General features: G+C 54.5%; 2 protein-coding genes across 9 annotated transcripts in view; one reads left to right on the top strand and one right to left on the bottom strand.

Moving 5' to 3' along the window:
* Nucleotides 1-258: 258 nt before the first annotated feature.
* Nucleotides 259-3,661, top strand: DNPH1 (2'-deoxynucleoside 5'-phosphate N-hydrolase 1). Of its 2 annotated transcripts, none has more exons than XM_049092576.1 (4): nt 259-506; nt 2,877-2,945; nt 3,121-3,231; nt 3,351-3,661. In XM_049092576.1, exons 1-4 carry the CDS (start codon nt 287-289, stop codon nt 3,473-3,475), a joined length of 525 nt encoding a protein of 174 aa, XP_048948533.1. In that variant the 5' UTR covers nt 259-286; the 3' UTR covers nt 3,476-3,661. The 2 variants fall into 2 exon arrangements, with proteins under 2 accessions (XP_048948533.1, XP_048948534.1); XM_049092577.1 differs by having other exon boundaries at nt 270-506; nt 3,415-3,661.
* A 636-nt stretch (nt 3,662-4,297) lies between these two features.
* Nucleotides 4,298-13,975, bottom strand: part of CUL9 (cullin 9) — a 40,161-nt gene continuing 30,483 nt past the window's right edge. For 4 of the 7 annotated variants that reach the window (XM_035697486.2, XM_035697487.2, XM_035697488.2 and 1 more), the window contains exons 31-41: nt 12,913-13,258; nt 8,157-8,297; nt 7,829-7,993; nt 7,386-7,549; nt 6,924-7,017; nt 6,440-6,514; nt 6,155-6,265; nt 5,928-6,045; nt 5,407-5,540; nt 4,717-4,790; nt 4,298-4,634 (exon numbers count right to left, since the gene is read on the bottom strand). In XM_035697486.2, coding sequence (XP_035553379.2) covers nt 4,436-4,634; nt 4,717-4,790; nt 5,407-5,540; nt 5,928-6,045; nt 6,155-6,265; nt 6,440-6,514; nt 6,924-7,017; nt 7,386-7,549; nt 7,829-7,993; nt 8,157-8,297; nt 12,913-13,258 — 1,621 coding nt within the window. In that variant the 3' untranslated portion in view covers nt 4,298-4,435. Of the gene's footprint in view, nt 4,635-4,716; nt 4,791-5,406; nt 5,603-5,927; nt 6,046-6,154; nt 6,266-6,439; nt 6,515-6,923; nt 7,018-7,375; nt 7,550-7,828; nt 7,994-8,156; nt 8,298-12,912; nt 13,259-13,975 lie in introns of those variants that run through there. The other 3 variants (XM_035697489.2, XM_035697490.2, XR_004804055.2) reach the window with 3 other exon arrangements.

Below are 13,975 nucleotides of genomic sequence, written 5' to 3'. Positions count from 1 at the left end.
CCCGAGGTGGGGCGAGGGAGCCAAGTCAGCAGAGGATGCCCTTGCGTCCAGCTGAGGTGCGGGAGGCCCCGGGCCGAGGCGAGCACCAGCGGGTGCGGCGGCGCGGCCAGCGGTAGCGCCCACGTCGCGGAGGAGGTGGGGTCCCGGCCGCGCGGTCGTCGGCGTCCGCTCGCCCCCTCCCGCGGGAGCCGCCCGCCGCCTCCCCGGGGCGGTCCCGGGCCGGCCGGGTCACGTGGCCGCGAGCGGGCGCCTCCAGGCGCGGGGAGGAGGGGCGGCGGCGGCGGGGATGGCGGGGATGGCGGCGGCGGCGGCCGGAGCGCGGGAGCGCAGGGAGCCGGGCCAGCCGGGCCAGCCGGGCCAGCCGGGCCGCCGAGCGCTGTACTTCTGCGGGAGCATCCGCGGCGGCCGCGAGGACCGGGCGCTGTACGGGAGGATCGTGTCGCGGCTGCGGCGCTTCGGGGCGGTGCTCACGGAGCACGTGGCGGCCGCCGAGCTGGGCGCGCGCGGTGAGGCTGGTGGCGGGGCGCGCGGGGCCGGGGGGGCCGGGGGGGCCGGGGCAGCCCCGCTGCGGGGCCCGGAGCCCGCCTTCCCGCCCGGCCCGGAAGGGGAGCCCGCGCTCGAACCGCAAGGGCCCCAGTGAGCTTGCGGGTGGGAGCCGGGTCTCTGCCTTCAGCTGTTCTCTTAACCTTGATTCTTTCCCGGAGAACTTTCTTCACCTCTTTCCGGGGACGGAGCGGGGAGGAGCAGAACGGGAGCGAATGGGGCTGCTTCAGTTCCCGCCTTGCCCGCAGGCACCTGCTCCCCCACCTAAGGCAGAGCTCATCCTGCCGCTCCTCCCCTCGCGGTCGGGTTGCCGCCGTCTGTTAGACCCGTCGGACCCCAGTTTTCACCACCACCATCTCTCACGCCCTCTCATCAGCCTGTTGCTTTCTGGCCGCTGGGTCTTTCTACAGCATTTGATTGAGGTCAGTTTAAATGATCTTTGTCTTTGACCAAAACTGATCAAAGACCATTAGCTTTGATCAGTTTTGGTCTGGAATCTCCGGGAGTCTTCTGGTTTGAAAGTTGTGCCTAGAATTCCACTTCTGCTCTGGAAACTTTTACGTGCTTTCCCCTAGCCCCAGCAGGAGCAGATCCAGGATTTGTGGGATCTAATGCAATTCTGGGAGACCTTTTGGGGATGCTGGTGGGGCCGGGGTCCAGCACTCTCTGCCAAAAAAGAATTCTTGAAATGTCTTTGGTGCAAAAAGGTGATTCTATTAAAAGCGCAGGGACAGGACCTTTGGGCAGAAAGAGCTGCTGCACTGGGGTTGATTTCATACTTGGGAGTTGGGGGGAGGTAAGGAAAAAGGAAGGTGTCCAAGAAGACTTTTTTTTAAAATTTTTATTTATTTATGATAGACACACAGAGAGAGAGAGAGAGAGAGGCAGAGACACAGGCAGAGGGAGGAGCAGGCTCCACGCACCGGGAGCCCGACGTGGGATTCGATCCCGGGTCTCCAGGATCGCGCCCTGGGCCAAAGGCAGGCGCTAAACCGCTGCGCCACCCAGGGATCCCTTTTTTTTTATTTTTTTATTTTTTTTAAATTTTTAGGGATCCCTGGGTGGCGCAGCGGTTTAGCGCCTGCCTTTGGCCCAGGGCGCGATCCTGGAGACCCGGGATCGAATCCCACGTCGGGCTCCCGGTGCGTGGAGCCTGCTCCTCCCTCTGCCTGTGTCTCTGCCTCTCTCTCTCTCTCTCTCTGTGTGTCTATCATAAATAAATAAAAATTAAAAAAAAATTTAAAAAAAATAAATTTTTAAAGAAGACTTTGATAATGCTAAAGATTCTCAAAATACTGGAGGTCTTGCCATTGTCTAGCTAAGGTTGTTTCTCTCTAGCAAAGCATTAATTAACATTACGACCGTTGAGAGTTTCCGGAGGAACGTTACACTCTTCCTGTCTCAAGTATTTGTTAATGGGCTGCAGGTTATAAGGACATTTAAATTTTACCTACATTTCCTTCTACCTTTGTTTCCCACGTCACTGTGGAGGGAGGGTGATGTCAGGGCTCCAGAAAATTGAGTTAGGGTTCTCTGGAAGTCAGGTTATTGAGAATGCTTTTTTTCTTGTAAATCATTAAGACATTGGTAAGCCGATGGAGGCTCATGTCCTAGAGCACTGTGATCTATATTAGTTAACTGATTTTCCCCTTCCCTGAGTTTTAGGGTGGCCAGGAGTGCCTGAAGAATGTCCCACATACCCCACGGGGGGGGGGGTGGGGGGGGCGGGTTGCAAAATGTCAGCTTGTGCTTAGTCCTCAGCTGGCTTTCAGCTCCCTCATCAGGTGACATCACAAAACAAAATTGCTAGGGCGTTGGAAAGGGCCTGTGGGGCTCACAATCCCCTGGAGAGCTCATGGAGTAGTATATCGAGCTCTCCCTGACACTGGCACCCACCAAAGCTTGAGAGCCACCCCGGCTCTGGTTGTTCATCCTTTCTTTGTGCGGGCGGTCTCTTGCTCCTGGTCATTTCCACCCCCCCCCCACCCCCCCCCACCCCCCCGTGCACTGGGAGGCTATCGCTGCTCCTCTTGGTCTCTGATCCTTCACCGACAGACAGGCATAGTTAGTCCTTCTCATAATCTCATCCGTTATCACTCATCTGGCCTTAATCACAGAAGCCTCCTGGATCCTAGAATTTTTCTTGTGGCGATTCCATTTCATCCTTTTCCTGGAACGTTAGCCTTGGGTGGGTCCTTGGAAGTCATCTAGCATGCCTCCCTCCCTCCTTCCCTGAGCAGGGTAAATATGGGGGTGGCGAGGGCAGAGGAGAGGTACTGAGTGCTAAGGCCGAGGCAGGGGCTTGGCCTTGACCAGCTTTTTCTCCTCCGCAGGGGAAGAGGCTGCTGGGGGCGACAGGTTCATCTACGAGCGGGACCTGGCTTGGCTGCAGCAGGCAGATGGTGAGCAGCTCCCCCTCCTACCCACAAACTCCTCTGGGAGTTTGGCACTATACTAGAGTCCCTGGTCGAAGTCCATCCCGGGAAGGAAAGTGCCCTCCTCACCACACCCCGCCTCTTGTCATCTCTTCCTTAACAAGCCCCAGATACTGAGCCATGGTCTCTTCCTTCTTCCCAGTGGTGGTGGCAGAAGTGACCCAGCCATCGTTGGGCGTGGGCTATGAGCTGGGCCAGGCCATGGCCCTCAATAAGCGGATCTTGTGCCTCTTCCGTCCGCAGTCTGGCCGAGGTGAGCACTCCAAGCCCTGGATGGCCCCTCCTTCCACCGCAGCTTTCTGCAGACCCAGCCCTCAGCAACTTCCCAGGGCAGGGGTGGGGGCTCTGAGTATTGTGCCCACCTCTAAACAGGACAGGGAAGGAAGTGGAGAGGGGGAGTATGGATGGAAAGCACCTTCGCCTTCCGCCCTTGCAGTGCTTTCAGCCATGATCCGGGGAGCGGCAGACGGCTCAAGGTTCCAGGTGTTGGACTATGAAGAGGGCCAGGTGGAGGCCATGCTGGATCAATACTTTGAGGCTGACCCTCCCTAGCAGGTGGCTGCCTCCCCTGACCCAACTGCTTGCCTTAGCCCCACTTTGTTAATTCTTCTAATCCCAGACTCTTAGTACCCTTCCTACCTCATAGCCCCAGTACCAAATTAAAAGGATGTTTAAAATTCTGACCATGTCTCTACGAGTGGTGGGCGGGAGGGACAGGTCTTCAGGAATATCCTTGCTTTTCCTGCTTCACTTCAAGATGTAGAGAGACCCTTTAGCGTTCTGTAGGCCTCCAAGGCCTTCCTAATGCCCTCAGACTCCTGCCAGGAACATTCAAGAGTTAGGAGGAAGGCTGCCTGGGGGCAGGGGGGTGGCCATTTCTGTCTCCTCTGATGCTGGGCCGGGTCTGGGGCAAGCGGGCAGGACTATGCCTGGCTTGGGCCACATGCACCTGCATTTCCCTTTGTCAGCTTAGGTCAGACGGGTCTGCTCTGGGCCTTCTCTGAGAACACAAGAGTCTAGAGGTCTAAGGAAAAAGTGAGCACCTGGGTGGCTCAGTGGTTGAGCACCTGCCTTTGGCTCAGGTCGTGATCCCAGGATCCTGGGATCCAGTCCCATGTGGGCTCCCTGCGTGGAGCCTGCTTCTCCCTCTACCTGTGTCTCTGCCTCTTTCTCTGTGTCTCTCATGAATGAATAAAAAAATAAATCTTTAAAAAAAAAAAAGGGAAAAAGTGAATAATGAGTATTGGGGCTATGCAGAGGGAATGGGAAGTTGATGCTAGCCTTGGGGGATGCAGCTGAGCAGCCTGCTTCCAGTGAAGTATGTGAAAAAAGAAAGTTTATTCAGTAAACAGAAGGTACTGCAGACACTGGGAATTGCCTCCCCCAATGACCCAGTGACCTCACCCCCTTGGCCCCCAGGACTCAGGGTGGCTGGGGTGCTCCCTGTGTCCTGCCCCTCAGTCGTAGGCCTCATCATCATCATCCTCGTCACCAAAGAAGAAAGTGTCTCGGTCCAGGTTCTCAGATTCCTCATCATAGGAAAAGCTGTCATTGTCCAACTCCTCATCAAACTCGTCCTGCTGCCACTCGGGCACATCATCCTCATCGTCTTCCTCCTCCTCATCATCCACCTCCAGCCCAGAGGAGCCCTGGGACCTAGGGAGGGAGGGAGCCCCACTCAGCCTCAGCGAGGCCTGGCGCCTCCCACACCCCGCAGTGGCTCCGCCACCCTACTCACTGGCTGCCGGGCACGTTGGAGCCTTTCGCCTCTCGGGCCTCTAAAGGTGGGCTCTGCAGGCCAACCCGGAAGTCCTGGCAAGGAGATGTGGGAAGGAGGAGAGTAGCTGATAGGGGCAGAGGTGTCCAGCATTCCTTCTCCCAGCCTTCTCTGAGGGCTGACTAGGTGCAGGGCCCCTGGCAGTTATGTTCCCGCCTCCTCCCCTACCTCATCCCAGGACTCCACACACCTGTGCCTCCGTGCACCTTACCTCAGGCAGCCTCCAGGGACACAGGTGTGGTGGTGAGGCATGCCACCCTCCCCTGCCTCCGGAGCTAACTGCGTTCTGCCCCTGTCTGCCCCAGTTATTTACTCCTCTGTGAGCTTCCTGAGGGCAGGACTCTCCTAGTTTAGGCACACTATCAGTGTCCTAGAGCTGGGAAGAACTCTCAACTTCCCAGTTGAGAAGTATGAAAAAGTTCCCCCAAGTGATTCTGATGAGCAAGGCTCTGGGCAGATACCCTTGATCTGGCAATTTTGTCAGGTGGCCAAGTGGCAGAGCTCCACCCCATCCAGCAGGCTGGCCTAGGAGCTGGGGTGCGCACCCAGGTCTCCAAACACCCATTCCATCCTTGCTGCCTTTCCTTTTGGATACTCCGCCCAGGGCAGGGGCCATGCCGGGCCCAGGAGGCCCAGGGGCGGGCGGCACACCTGGGTAGAATGCTGCAGGATAGCCAGCAGTCTCTCCTGGATCCTCCGGAGCAGCTCCAGGCCCGTGCTGAGGCAGTCGGCACGCAGGAGGCGCAGGGAGGAGGCCAGGTCTCGGCACCGCAGCAGCGTCTCCTCTGCAGAGGGGGCAGGGCACAGGGGCTTCCTCCCTTCTTTCGTTCTTTCCAACAAACACCTACTGAACATCTACCAAGTTCTACCAACACCTACCAGGCACGGTTCTAGATCTTCATTCTCATGGGGACTACATCCTAACGGAGGAGGGGATGGGGTAAATCAAACAAGTCAGGTGAAGGCCTGTGCCCTTAGGCACCTTCTGGCATATACCATGTTCCTTCATACATGAATGGTTAAAGGCCAGTAGTAACAGAGCTGTGCAGAATGAGGACAGTGCAGGGGGAGCTGGGGTGGGGGTGCTGTCTTGCCCCCTGCTTGCTGGGATGGGATGCTGAGTGGGTGGGTAGGCAAGAGAAAGGACTGACAGACAAGGGGCCGGGCCTCACCCAGGAGGATCTGCAGGGCATTGGTGTGCAGCTCCAGGTTCTCGGTCTGCTGCTCCACCACGTCCATGTGCTCCGTGTCCTGGTTGTAGAAGCTGTACACGCAGGCATAGGCCAGCACCTGTGGGAGCCCAAGTTGCTGGGCCTCTGCGCTCCTCCCTCCTGCTCCCTCATTCGCCCCATGCCTGCAGCTTGGAGGAAAGCAGCACAGGCCCCCAGCCCACTGTCACCTTGCGTGCCTGCTCTAATCCCCGGCAGGCGTCACTGAGAAAGGCGAAGGATTTGGGTGGTGGCACCTCGTGGATGGCAGACACACGGTTCCGGAGGCTCACGGCGAACTCCTGTGTGGAGCCGGTGGGAGTGGGGGATCAGCACCGCATGCAGCCCTTCCCCCCCCCCCCCCCCCACTCACAACGGCACAGCACCCACCCAAACTCAGATCTTTCACCCGTGCCCAGCCATCCACCCCAGCCCTCTGACCTCCGCACCCAAGCAACCATTTCCTCCCTGCTCACCCGGGCCTGGTGATGGAAAGTACACCTCTCATTATAGTCCTGAAACCGCTTCTCCTGGCGAGCTGCTTTGCTTACCTGGAAAGGACAAGTCGGGAGGGCTCTTGGGTGCCCTGCATGCAGGCCTTCCAACTCTTTACCCAGACCTTTTCATTTAATCCTGACTGTGAAGTAGGTCACATTATTCTCCCTTTCTACAGGTGAGGCTGCCGAGGCGTAGGCAAGTAAACTGGCCCAAAGCCACATATTAAGCAGTGGTGCCAGGCTAGGATGCACAGCATGTGCTCTGCTCTGGCCTGGTGCCTCCTGAGAATGCAGAGACCTCCCAGGACAGAAGTCCCAGCACCTGTAGGCTCAAGTGGCTTCTGTCTTCACACTGAGCCCCTATCCCAGCAGCTGTTTGGCTGCTCAGGACACAGAGCCCTCTCTGCCCAGGGCCTAGAACAGCATCCCGTCCTGGCTGCCCTTGGGCCTCCCGGACCGTTACCATGGCAGAGCAGTTGTAGTAGTCTTTGTGATTTGGCTTCCAGGACTTGAGGCAGCGCCAGCAAAATCCGTGGTTGCATTTGGCACAGGTCATGCTATGGAAGGAAGGTGGCTGGTCAGAGGGCTCCTGCCTCTGGCTGGGGCCACACGAGGACACCTGGATGAGGCCTGGATGCCCCACTGAACCTGTCCTGGCCCCTCCAGGCCCTGAGAGTCTGTTTAACCTTACCCATCCCTAGTGAGCACCCCCTTGCTTCTGAGCCCCATACAGTACAGATTTAGAAGCAGGGGAAGGAGCATTAAGTTGCAGGAGTCACTGGAGGGTACCACAGCAGGGGTGGTTCAGTAACTGCCCTCCTTTGCTCAGCTCTTTGGTAAGCCCCATGGACCCTCCCTACGGCCAGGCCTTGCACCCTCTCCCATGCCCTCTGACCCCACCAATGCCCGCAGTACCCCCTCTTACTGCAGACACCCCTCGTTCTTCTCAATGGGAGCCTGGCAGCTGGGACAGCGCTTGGAGATGAGTTTGGCTAGGTGCTTGCTCTGGGCCTCCACGCTCATACCGTCATAGTAGCCACCATCGTCAACCCACTGGGACATGTGGCCACAGCTGGCAGGGTAGTGTGCCTACAGCAGAGGGGGTGGTAAGGACATGGCTGAGCCCTGGGCAAGGGCAGCACTGTGGGTATGCAAGAGAGGGAGGTCACGTGTGGAGGGCTGCAGGAGGAGGAACAGAGCTCAACCAAGTGGCAGAGGCAGAAAGTGTGTATATGTGTGTATGTCCGAGAGTGCATACGTGCGTGTGTGTGTGTGTGGGGGGGGTGGGTATGTATATGGAGAGAAGGGTGCTGGCAAGGGAGGGGTGTAGCCCTTGCTACAAGGGAGCAGGGCTGGACAGGTACCCACCTCAGGGAAACTACAGTTGAAACAGGAGGCCCAGCCACACTTGGAGCAGGTGGTCCCACAGCCCAGGCCTTGGCGGCACAAGATACGGTCACAGCCCTGGGGGTTGGTGCACCAGGTCAGGTTGGAGCAGCTCTCTACATAGCCACGCAGGAGAGCCTTCTCGTACTGTGGGGACGTAGACAAAGGTGCCATTAGGTGAGGGCATGGCTCTTTGAGATGCCCACCCTCCATAACCACACCCCTTCCTGCCTCCCCCAGCATTGGTGAGTCCACTCCCTGGGGCCTGCCCCTCTGGCTGCACACCATAGACTCCCGAGGAAGGGGCTACCTTGGAGATGACATCTGGCGAAGAGACAATGGCCCGGATGAAGGCTCCAGTGGGCTGCGCGCGGCAGTCGGCAATGGGGCAGGTGCAGTTCAACACAAGGTTCTGCTCAATCCGAGTTGTCAGATACTCATTCCAGCAAGACTAAAGGGGAAAGGAGGAGCTGCTGAGCAGCAGTGGGGGAGCAGCACAGGACAAGGGTGCCCCGGGGAACTAACTCAGCACCATCCCCGATAACACGGAAAGCCGCAGACAAGCCTGCTCTGGAGCAACCTCAAAACTGATCCTAACCTTTCTGGCTTCATGGGGTTTCCTGGGATTGGCTCAATTCTCACAGGGGCTTTCGGGAATGTGTGGGTCAGGGTAGTGGCTTCATTTTAGTTGTTGCTGGGGTGGACGTGGGAGGAATGGATAAGAGAATCAAAAAGGAGATGATTCAAGTTCTTAGAAAGGTTTAGAGAAAGTGAGATCAGAGAGGAAGGAGGCCTGGGGCAGGGGGTCGCCTTTTCCCTGCTGGGGGGCTGGCCTTGGACACTGTGCACACTGCTGTGGCCTCTTCTTCCAGCATCCATTTGCACAACTGGCTCCTTGATGCTCCCCTCTCCCCAGACTCAGCCTCTTCTCCACAAAACAGCCTCCTTCCCCACCGCATCCCCATAATCCCAGTCACCGGTGCTCGAAGCTTCACATCTGGCAGGTCCTCTTCTAGCACCCACATGCCACCCTACACCAGGCCCTTAGCCCCTCATGCTGTAGGAGCTTGTCCTTGTAAAGGTCTTCCTATGAGGTCTTCCTTTCCCGATCCCTCCTCCATGCAGTCCTCTTGCTTTAGGCATAATCAGCAGCCCAACTGTCCTAAAATACTCCATTAATGACTCCTTTCCTTCACACTGCCAACCGACTGCAGAGCTTGCCAAGATGATGCATCTAGACCCTGGGAGAGTCTGTATCTGTGGTACCAAAGCTCCAGGGTACATGAAAAGTGCCTTACTGTACTATTTTTACTCAAAGGAAAGCACTACACATGACAAAACAAAACCCTCTTTCAGGTAAATTGAGAAGCTTAATGCAGAATTCCTGGATTTTGGAGATAAGACAGGAAAATGCTAATAATTCAGACTGCACACTTGCAAGCACACAGGTGTGACAGGGTCCCTTACAGCCAAGAGGCCAAAGGTGGGCCCCTCAGTTTGGAACCCATCCCACTCCCCTGAGGAACCCCCTCTGCTGTGGGCTTGCTGGAGCTTCTGTCCAGCCCACCTGCAATGCTGTCTCCAGCCTGCATTCCCCTCCTGCCTCTGCCAACCTTGCCTATCACTCAAGGCTCACGTGCAAAAGCCTCCTTTGACAGTCTGAAACCCCAGGATTTCCCTTCTCCGAGTTATCTTGCATTTCATTGTGCTACTTGGCTGTGACTCATTCATAGGCTCCTCCTTGGCTGAGACTTGTCCACTGAGCCTGTTTTCCCATCTCCTTGTCTCTACAACACTACAGGGGGATCTGTTACAGCTCTTCCCCTGCAGGATGCTAGCCAGGCCTCTCCACTTAATTCCAAACTCCCCTGTCCAGTCATGCACGGATGTCCAACAAGCAGCTCAAGCTTCACATGGCCAGAACAGACTGAATTTCCCTTCAAAAACCTGCCCTCAGGATGCCTGGGTGGCTCAGCAGTTGAGTGTCTGCCTTTGGTTCAGGGCATGATCCCGGGGTCCCAAGATTGAGTCCCATGTCAGGCTCTCTGCATGGAGCCTGCTTCTCTCTCTGCCTATGTCTCTGAGTCTATGTGTCTCTCATGAATAAATAAATAAAATCCTAAACAAACAAACAAACACACACACACCTGCCCTCTGCAAGAAGGCTCAGCCCCCAACATCTTGCCCAACTCAACAGAAGATGACACATCTCATCCAGCCAGATCCCCAGGTCCGAAACTCAGGAAGTATCCCTGATTCCCTTGTTCTTTTTTTTTTTAATTTTTTTAATTTTTTAATTTTTTAATTTTTATTTATTTATGATAGTTACAGAGAGAGAGAGAGAGAGGCAGAGACACAGGCAGAGGGAGAAGCAGGCTCCATGCACCGGGAGCCCGATGTGGGATTCGATTCTGGGTCTCCAGGATCGCGCCCTAGGCCAAAGGCAGGCGCCAAACCGCTGCGCCACCTAGGGATCCCTGATTCCCTTGTTCTAAGTCCCCACATTGGCTCTGCCAAGCCCCATCAGCTTGGCCTCCTGATGTACCCCAATCTGTCTACTTCTCTCTTCGCTGCTGACCCTGGGTCAAATTCCCACCACCTCCTCCCTCTTTGTACAACAATGTCCTAAAGGGTGCCCCTGCTTCCATGCTTGACTTGCCCAAGCCTAAGCTTTTCTTCCATAAGCAGTGAATCTTTTCAAAAATATAAATCAGATCCTATCACTCCCCTGCCCCTGCTTAACCTTACTATGGCTTTGCATAAAGTCAAGCCCACTGTCTGCCAATCCCAAACAACCCAACTGAGCCCCTGTCACCCCACAAATCTGTCCCTCTGCTATCCCATCATGTCACTGTGCTTCAGAGCTCAGCATTTTTAAGATTTTACTTATTTATTCATGAGAGTCACACAACGAGAGGCAGAGACATAGGCAGAGGGAGAAGCAGGCTCTCTGAGAGGAGCCTGATGCTAGACTTGATCCCAGGACCCCGGGATCACGCTCTGAGCTGAAGGCAGACGCTCAACCACTGAGCCAACCAGGTGCCCCTAGCTCAGATTCTTTGCACTTGCTGTCCCCTCTGTGTGCTATGCTCTCCCCCCAGAGAATCACCTCCTCAGGATGACCTTCCTGGACCTCCTCAATCTCAAGTCCCTCACAGGCCCCTCACCCCAGGCCCTTCCTAGGACATGACCCTGCTGTGTCTTCTTCCCACACTTGTCATAGGAAGGTGAGGGAGGGCCCTGGAGCAAAATTGCCAAAGGTGACTTCTCTTCCTGGGTGCCTCCATCTGTCTCCAGTAAAATGGGGACAGTAGAAAAATCTACCTCATACAACTACCACGGAAATTAAGCAAGATAATGTGTGTATAATAGCGGAATGGCCCAGGGGCACCTGGTTGGCTCAGGGTGGTGGCCTCATTTTAATTGTTGCTGGGATGGACATGGAAGGAATGGGTAAGAGAATCAAGAAAAAGGAGATGATTCAAGTTCTAAGAAAGGTTTAGAGAAAGTGAGAAGATCAGAGAGGGAGGAGGCCTGGGGCAGGGGGTCGTGTGAGAAGAGTAACTGCAAGCTGAGCAAAAGGGAAGGAGGAAAGGTAGACAGTCACAGACATGCACGCACGCATGCACACCAAAGCTCATGCCCCAGATCACCCACCCCTGCGCAGAGATGGGGTGGGAAGGCGCTTACACCATTTCTTTTCATTTTTATATTCACTGAGAATATATGGTAAGTGATCATGTTCTGAGATAAAGAGACTTGGTGATACGGAAACCATAAACCTACTGTCATCACCAAGTAAATAACAATACTTATTTATGAAGTGCCTTGATGTATATTTTACATGTATGCATTATCTACCTATTGTTCTTGAACTTGGCTGAACCCTGGAATCATCTGAGTTTTTAAAACTCCAGATGCTTAGGGCATCTGGGTTGCATAGTCGGTTAAGCGTCCAACCCTTTGTTTTGGCTCAGGTCATGATCTCAGGGTCATGTGATCAAGCCCCACATTGGGCTCTGCGCTCAGCATGGAGTCTGCTTGTCCCTCCCCACCATTCTCTCTTTCTCTCAAATAAATAAAATCTTAAAAAAATAAAAATTTAGGGATCCTTGGGTGGCTCAGTGGTTTAGAGCCTGCCTTTGGCTCAGGGCATGATCCTGGAGTCCTAGGATTGAGTCCCATGTCAGGCTCCCTACATGGGGCCTGCTTCTCCCTCTGCCTGTGTCTCTGCCCCTCTCTCTCTCTCTCTGTGTAGTCTCTCATGAATAAATAAATAAAATATTTTTAAAAATAAAAATAAAAATAAATCAAAATTTTAAAAATGGAAAAAGAAATAAAATAAAGCTCCACATGCCTGGGTTTCACCTTGAGATTTTGATTTAATCAGTCTGGGTTACAGTTGAGCAGGATGATTCTTTTTTCTTTTTTTTTTTTTTTAAGGTGGGGGAAGAGGCAGAGAGAGAATCCCAGACTCCATGCCTAGCATGGAGCCCAATGTGGGGCTCTATCTCACAACCCTGAGATCATGACCTGAGCCAAAATCAAGTGCTGGATGCTCAACTGACTGAGCCACCCAGGCAATTGGAACATAAGGATTTTTATTTTTACTTATTTTCATTTTTTAGATTTTAATTATTTATGTGAGAGAGAGAGCATGGGCAAGGGGAAAGGACAGAGGGAAGGGGAAAAGCATATTCCTGGCTGAGCAGGGAGCCCGACATGGGGCTCAATCCTAGGACCCTGAGGTGAAGGTAGATGCTTAACTGACTGAGCCACCCAGGTGCCCTGCATGAGGATTTTTAAAAGCTTCCAGTGATTATAATATGCAGCAAAGTTTTAGAACCACTGATACATATTGCTGGATCCTAACAACCACTCCTTGGAGTGTGTTGAGGCTGGTGGCACCACTTACAGATGACAAAACTGGTTTCAGAGGGACTAAGAGGTTTGTCCGACATTGCCCAGGCTGGGAAATGGCAGTGGTGGAGTACAACCCCAGGCCTGCCAAGGAATTGTGTTTAAGGTGGAAAGCCAAGGGCAGGAGAGAAGCAGATGGGCCTCACCTTACAGCAGTAGTGCATGCAGCAGAGAGAGGGCAAGTCTTCGTCGGGCTCCAGTGGGCTGACACAGACAGGGCAATGGTCAGGACGTGCAGGGGCAGCCTGGGCCTGGGGTACACATAGCCCGGCTGCCAGCAACAGTGGCTCGGGGTTATCACTGTAGCTCTGCAGCAGCTGTTCAGCACCCCAGTGGGAGTGAGCCAAAAGGTGCTGAGCCACATCTGGCTCTAGGTTCAGGGTCTCCTGCACCTGCCGTACCGTCTGCTCCATCAACCCTTCTACCTCCTGGGGGCTCATGGTGCGGCCTGCAGGCAGCTGGAGAGATGCCAGGGCAGCTACAGCTTCTGGGCTTGAGGTGAGAGAAGAGGCAGCAATCAGACTCCCTGCACTGCTAATCCACCAAATGAACCCCACCTTGGCCCTCAGCTCCCCACTTGTGCACCCGTGTGTGTGCTTAACCGACCTAATGATAACCACCTAAATCTATGGTCAGAGCACTGCTCTCCACAGAAGCACCTGTAAGTAAGGGGTGAGGCTGCCTGTCATAGAGATTTGGGGCACTCCAGGAATCTGGTGGGCAGGGATCAGGACACTAACTGACCCGCAAGGGATAGGATAATCCCTCTGTAAACCCCACCCCCAACACCAGCCATTCATCTGGTGAGAAACAGGAATCTACAGCCTTACTACTCAAAGTATGGGCCAAGGACCAGCAGCGTAAGTATCACAGGGAAGCTCTACCGCATCAGGATCTGCATTTTAATGAGATCCCCACGTGATGTGTATGCAAGTGATTCCTCTAGAGAACTCACTTTACACCCAGGGCAAGTGGCAGGCATAAAAATGGTGCTATAACAACTTCTGGTGAACTGGATGTGATGTAAACAGTTTTTTTTTTTGGGGGGGGGGCAGCTAATTAGAGGGATCCTATGACATATTCCTCTGTAGAGCAGGCTTCTTGGAAACTAGAGTTAGCACATTCCACTGAGCAGAGTGTGTCATTAGCACTCAATACATATCTGTGTGATATTTCATTTTTGCTTTGAATGAGAGAGATCTATCTATA

Source organism: Canis lupus, chromosome 12 (assembly GCF_003254725.2).
Source record: "Canis lupus dingo isolate Sandy chromosome 12, ASM325472v2, whole genome shotgun sequence".
In the NCBI taxonomy this organism is placed as follows: Eukaryota; Metazoa; Chordata; class Mammalia; order Carnivora; family Canidae; genus Canis; species Canis lupus.
Note: the sequence above shows the minus strand (reverse complement) of the source record. Positions and strands in the feature narration are given on the sequence as shown.

Coding starts and splice junctions, on each gene's coding strand:
- DNPH1 (XM_049092576.1), top strand. CDS start 287: ATGGCGGGGATGGCGGCGGCGGCGGCCGGAGCGCGGGAGCGCAGGGAG. Junction 507..2,876: donor CGCCGAGCTGGGCGCGCGCG/GTGAGGCTGGTG, acceptor TCTCCTCCGCAG/GGGAAGAGGCTGCTGGGGGC. Junction 2,946..3,120: donor TTGGCTGCAGCAGGCAGATG/GTGAGCAGCTCC, acceptor CCTTCTTCCCAG/TGGTGGTGGCAGAAGTGACC.